The sequence below is a fragment of the Pristis pectinata genome, chromosome 29 (genome assembly GCF_009764475.1).
Source record: "Pristis pectinata isolate sPriPec2 chromosome 29, sPriPec2.1.pri, whole genome shotgun sequence".
NCBI classification, from domain to species: Eukaryota; Metazoa; Chordata; class Chondrichthyes; order Rhinopristiformes; family Pristidae; genus Pristis; species Pristis pectinata.
Genome location: NC_067433.1, coordinates 14,683,351 through 14,690,106, shown reverse-complemented (window position 1 = coordinate 14,690,106; position 6,756 = coordinate 14,683,351). Strand labels below are relative to the sequence as shown.

Here is a 6,756-nt window from a genome sequence, read left to right as displayed (position 1 = left end):
ACAGGGCAATGGACATGGTAAGTGGGGTTAGTATAGATGGGGCGATGGATGTGGTAAATAGGGCTAGTATAGACAGAGCGATGGACATGGTAAGTGGGGCTAGTATAGACGGGGCGATGAATGTGGTAAATGGGGTTAGTATAGACAGGGCGATGGACATGGTAAGTGGGGCTAGTATAGACGGGGCGATGGATGTGGTAAATGGGGTTAGTATAGACAGGGCGATGGACATGGTAAGTGGGGCTAGTATAGACGGGGCGATGGATGTGGTAAATGGGGTTAGTATAGACAGGGCGATGGACGTGGTAAATGGGGTTAGTATAGACGGGGCGATGGACGTGGTAAATGGGGTTAGTATAGACGGGGCGATGGACGTGGTAAATGGGGTTAGTATAGACGGGGCGATGGACGTGGTAAATGGGGTTAGTATAGACAGGCGATGGACGTGGTAAATGGGGTTAGTATAGACGGGGCGATGGACGTGGTAAATGGGGTTAGTATAGACGGGGTAATGGATGTGGGTCTGAGGGCCTAGATATAACTCTACAACACCCACAGTCATAGTGGGAACGTGCAAACTCCACAGAAACAGCACCACAGTTGTTTTTCTTTCCATTAAAACTACAGATACAACCCACCCAATAAGGACAAAACACCCTAGATGTTTTCAGTTGTAGATGTGGCAGGCACAGTAGTGTTGCGGTTAGCATAACACAATTCCCGGCGCTGTCTGTAAGGAGCTTGTACGCTCTCCCTGTGTCTGTGTGGGTTTCCTCCGGGTGCTCCGGTTTCCTCCCACATTCCAAAGACGTACGGGTTAGGAAGTTGTGAGCATGCTATATTGACGCTGGAAGCGCGGTGACACTTGTGGGCTGCCCCCAGAACACTCTACGCAAAAGATGCATTTCACTGTGTGTTTCCATGTACATGTGACTAATAAAGAAATTTCATCTCATGCGCAAAATAAAAGCGCACATGCAACGCAGCGTCTGCGGAGAGAAGCGCAAGGGTTAAACTTCCAGTAAAACGCCTCCGAGCATTAACCCTTAGTTTGGGCAGCCTGACATTTCAGAAAGACTTGGGACAAGTATTCGGGTTATTAGTCCCATGGGATTAAAGACAAAAACAACTTGGAAGGAGGTTGAGGGGAGGCCCGGTGGATCTCCTCGCTGGACAGCGGGGCTGACGGGGGCTGTGTTCCAGTGCCCAGTGCAGACGGCTGTGATTGTATCTGGGGAGGAGACGGACTCCGCCTCCCCCCTTCTCCTGCACCTCCGAGTATAAAGCCGAGTGCCCAGAACCCAACCTGACACTTCCCACCCCTGACTTGGTTACTGCTTTAGATCCAGGGCCGGAGGTATGTCCCTGACTACCAAACCCTTCACATCTTTCCTCATCCAGGACATCCTAGCCCAGAAGGAGGGACCGGAAGGTCCCAGGCAGAGACCGGCTCCTTCAGAAAGAGATGCATCCAAGTCCTGGCCGGAGAGCAGACGGTCAGCCGACGAGACGGCTAGACACGGAGGGGATTCGGAGTCTGGGCGCGGGACAGGAGCCGGAGAGGTTGCGAGAGAGACGGAGCTGGACGCTGGAGGTAGGAGAGGGCTCACGGGGGACGGGGGTTCATTCTGCCCGGGCTCCCCTCGACCTGCCGCTGATACAAGTGAAACAAGTCGGCGTTTTCACTAAAACTCCAACGTCAGACCAGAGATCTTCCAAGAGGGACTGTCAGTGGTCCGGTAGCGAACCCCAACCCACGGTCTCTGTTCACCGATGGAATGGGAGCTGTTGGAAGCTTTTGAGACTTTCAAAGCAAATACAAGTGGCTTCAGTTCAGGTTCCCGTCCGATAATTCACCCTCGCCGCTGTTCACTTTTGTGCAGACGGTTGAAGTGCTGTGATAACGAATTTAGGGCAATCAGGGAAAGTGTGAGAGGGATGGTTTATACAGTGGGGAGGTGCCCCGGTGATTTAAAATATAGAACATAGAACACCACAGCACAGTGCAGGCCCCTTGGCCCATGATGTTGTGCCGACATTTTATCCTGCTCTAAGATCTACCTAACCCTTCCTTCCATTTCTCTATCTAAGAGTCTCTTTAATTTCCCTAATGTATCTGCCCCCACAACCTCTGCCCGCAGTGTGTTCCACACACTGTGTAAAAAAACTTACCCCTGACATCTCCCCTTTCCCTTCCTCCAATCACCTTAAAATTATTTCCCCTCCTGTTAGCCCTGTTAAAGTGAATTAAAAGTACTTCACCTGAATGTCCTGAATCTCCTATGTACCTACACAGCGGGCATTGGACAAGGCAGTTTCAGCCCAGTGCCCTGGATATTTCAGTGGGATAGAATGAAATTAGCTGTAATAAATTTTAAAACCCTACCTTAATTAAATAGTTTGCAACTGGCCCAGCAGGGAGTGTAGGTGTTTGGGGGTGGGGGTGGGGGGGGAGGGTGGAACTAAACATGTTCTTATTTGAGAGAGGTGGGAAACCAACAGCAGGGCTACGGGGAATAAGAAGTGGGTGGGGTTGCTGTGCTGGGAGTTGCCCTGAACCAATGGGCTGAATGGCCCACTTCCCTGTCACAACCTGTAATGTTTCTCACCTTGGTGTCAGTGTTAATGTTCAATCCGGATGATTAGTGGAAACTCACACACAGAACCAGCCGTTACAGATTTGCTTCCATTGCCCCCAGTGCACCTTGTTGGCAATGACTTGTTCCAAGGGCAGTCCTGTAGGTCTTGTGCCCAAGTTGTGAACAACAGGATAACGATGACCCCGCTGTCACTGGTGGGCTCAGATGGAAGGTTTCACACACGTCCTCCAGCACAGTTCTGGGACCTTTAACCTCCACCCAGATGCGGTGTGTTTCAGGTCAATGCTTCCTTTTTGGGAGGGTCTCCTTGGTTTCTATGCTTAACTGGAACAAATTCACAAACTCCTGACTCAGGAGAGTGTGAGGCGCTTGGAATAATTTGAAGCAGGGATCACTGCTCAGGGAGCAGACTCAGCCCACACCGACTTCCCTTCCAGTAGAATCATCTCTTGCGTTGTTAGATTGGATGGAGCCGACATAATCAAGGACCCCTCCCACCCCACTCATTCTCTCTTCTCTCCCCTTCCATCAGGCAGAAGATACTTGATGCTTGAGGACAGGTACAACCAGGCTCAAGGACAGTCTCTATCCCATTGTATAAAACTCTTGAATGGGCCTCTTGTACGATTAGGATGAACTCTTGATCTCTCAATCAACCTTATCATGGCTCTTGCACCTTATTGTCTGCCTGCACTGCACTTTCTCCGTAACTGTAACACCATATTCTGCATTCTGTTATTGTTTTCCTCGATGTACTTATGTACGGAATGATCTCTCTAGATGGCACGCAAACAAAAGCTTTTCACTGTATCTCAGTACATGTGGCAATAATAAACCAATTACAATTACTATCACACTATGAGGCAAATGATGGTTTACGTCAGGAAAACCTGGAATGTAAAGGGGTCAGTAACTCTACTTCTGCAACCACAGTCCTGGAATTGAAGGTGGGATTTGCCTTCCCCACGTAAGGGACTGCCTTTAGCAAGAAGACAAGGGCTTTAGGGAGGGGAAGGAGGAAATTTAATAGAATCCTTCTTGGGATGTGAGAGAGTGGCCGTTCTAATATCATCAAGAGGACAGATGAGGGTGTTCAAAATCATGAAAGTTCACTCAAAGTAAACAGGGAGTCGGCTGAAGAGCTGGTAACTAGAAGCGATTAGGGCCAGAGATGACCCATGGAAAATTTTTTTTCACCCGCACAGTGATGGATTTGCAATGCAGGTGGTGGTAAAAATTTCAATTGCATCCTTCATAGAACAGTACAGCACAGGAACAGGCCCTTCAGCCCACGATGTCTGTGCCAAACTAAATTAACCCCAACTGCCTGCGCATGGTCTATATCCCTTCCCTCCCTCCCTGTTCATGTGTCTGTCTAAATGACCCTTAAATGTTGCTGTTGTGTCTGCTTCCAGTACACCCGGCAGAACATTCCAGGCACCTACCACCCTCTGTGGAAAAAAAACTTGCCTCGTAAATCTCCTATAAACTTTCCCCCTTTCACCTTAAAGCTGTGCCCCCTAGAATAAAAAAGTGACGGAGTATTGAGGAGGGAGCAGGTGTAGAGGGAGTATTGGCTTGCTCTTTGTAAAAGCTGGGGCTCAATAGGATGAGAGGGATCTCCTGCTTTAGTGCTCAAATGCCTTAAGAATGACCCAACCATGTATCAAGCATCTGAAGGGCTTTTTTTTCAATTACAACACTGATTTGGAAGGAGTTTGTCTACATGTGTGAGTGCCTGACTGTATGATACACACCACTATCAGGAAGTTTTACAGAGCTGCTTCAACAAATCAAGCTCATAATCTGGGCCGACGCACCCAGTGAAGGACTGAGGAGATACGTGGTCAGGCAAGACCAGGGCTCACTGCCTGGAAAGGGATTTGGGACCCTCTGTTGTCACAAAACGTTCAACATAAATGCGAGTCAGTGGTAGGGTGGAGACTGGTAAATCTAAACCCACGTCATGGTAGGACGGTGGACGGGAGTGAGTGGATGGGTAGAGGGGGAGTGGTGGTGGGGAACAGCTCTGTGTTTGGGGTCCACTGAAGGGAAAGCTTTAGTGTGGGAGAAAATGGAAGGGACGGTGCTTTGCAGTGTGGCCAGGGAGGGACTGTGCTGTCAGTGGCCAGCGATGATTGAAAGGGGCTATGTAAAGCAGGGAATAATGGAGGGTCAGGCTCTACCAAGAGTCAGGAGGGTCTGGAGATCTCTCGGGTGGGGATTAATGGGGGAAATGGGGGTAACTGTAGTTGGGAAGGCTGATGGAGTGAGAGAGAGAGAGGGGGGGGGTATCTGTAGTCAAGAGGGATGGGGGAGAGAGAGGAGATATCGGTGGTCAGGAGGGATGAGGGAGGGGGAAATAGGGGGGGTATCGGTGGTTAGGAGCGATGAGTGGGGATAGCGGGGTATCTGCAGGTGGGAGGGATTGGAGAGGAGAGAGGGGGGTCTCTGTAGTCAGGAGGCATTGGGGAGGGGAGAGAGAGGATGTATTGGTGGTCAGGAGGGATGAGAGCGGGGGACATAGAGGGTGTATCTGCAGTTGGGAGGGATTGGGGAGGAGAGGGGGTATCTGTAGTCAGGAGGGATAAGGGAGGGGGGATAGAGGGTGTATCTGCAGTTGGGAGGGATTGGGGAGGAGAGGGGGTATCTGTAGTCATGGTGGGGTTGGAGGATGGAGAGAGAGAGGGGATATCTGTAATTGGAGAAGGGAGAGTTGGGGTATCTGTAGTTGGGCATGAGGAAGGAGGGGGAAATGGGCTACCTGTAGTCAGGAGTGATGGGAGGGGTGGTTCTATCTGCAGGACTGGATGTTAAGGTTTCTGTACCTGCAGTAATGTGGGGAGGGGGCGATGATCCGTAGTCAGGAGAGGTTGGAAGGCAGGTGCTATGTGTAGATGGGAGAGTCCAGAGAAGGAGCAACAGTCTGCTGGAGGAACTCCAGCTGGTTCTCCAGGTTCCAGCATCTCTTGTGTCTCTGGAGAAGGGGCTCCCTGATGTGGGAGGTGGTGAGGAAGAGGAACAGGGTATCAGTGTTCGGAAGTGATACAGGAATGCTATCTCTAATCGAGTGGTGGAAGGGTGATTTGGTGGTCTTGGATTTCTCCAGCGACCACTTGCCTTCCCCGATCACAACGCTCACGCGAATTTTCTTTGCTGCTCCGTCAGGCATTGCCACTCACAGAAGGCCCGATGTCTCCCCCGCAGGGGTGAGAAGCCCCAAGAAAAAGCGTTCGCGAGCAGCCTTCTCTCATGCCCAGGTCCTGGAGCTGGAGCGGAGGTTCGATGGACAGAGATACCTGTCAGCACCAGAGAGGGCCGATCTGGCCGGGGCTCTGAAGCTCACTGAGACACAGGTGAAGATCTGGTTCCAGAACCGCAGGTACAAGACCAAGAGGAAGATGCTGTCGGCCAGCTACACGATGCCCAAGGACCAGTTGGGCACAGTGGAGAGCGCACCGTTCATGTCTTCCCACCAACGTTACCGGCACTACCCCTACCTGTACTGCCTGGGATCTTTCAGTCCCACCATCTGGTGAGGTCAGAGATTGGCCTCACCTGCAGCGAAAACGCACTTTATTTATTCAGTCTCTGGAGGGGAAGGGCTTGCTCCGTCCCAACCCAGACCGACCCAAACCCGCCCTTTGCCCATTTCTGTACTGGGACCAGCATGAAACTGTAAATCAATATTATCTCCGCGATGTTTGTAATAAAGCGATAGCTATTTTTTTGTAGCATTTGTGGCACCGGTGTGTTTTATTGAATCCTTGGAGGGAATTGCTGACAGCATACACGGGCTATGCTATCACTGATCGATCCTCTTCGCTGCTGGTGTTGTACCCGGTGCGATCAACATGGAGGGGTGCAGAAAGTCTGCCTATTCCAATAAGATTAGATTTCTTTATTAGTCACATGTACATTGAAACACACAGTGAAATGCATCTTTTGCATAGAGTGTTCTGGGGGCAGCCCACAAGTGTCACCACGCTTCCGGCGCCAACGTAGCATGCCCACAACTTCCTAACCAGTACGTCTTTGGAATGTGGGAGGAAACCGGAGCACCCGGAGGAAACCCTCGCAGACACAGGGAGAACATACAAACTCCTTACAGACAGCAGCCGGAATTGAACCCAGGTCTCTGGCGCTGTTACAGCAT

At 50.8% G+C, this 6,756-nt stretch overlaps 1 protein-coding gene across 1 annotated transcript; it reads left to right on the top strand.

Annotated features, from left to right (window-relative positions):
* The first annotated feature begins 1,359 nt into the window (after positions 1-1,359).
* LOC127584168 (homeobox protein Nkx-3.1-like) lies at positions 1,360-6,139 on the top strand. Its single transcript, XM_052040749.1, has 2 exons — positions 1,360-1,594; positions 5,769-6,139. Exons 1-2 carry the CDS (start codon positions 1,360-1,362, stop codon positions 6,137-6,139), a joined length of 606 nt encoding a protein of 201 aa, XP_051896709.1.
* Positions 6,140-6,756: the final 617 nt, after the last annotated feature.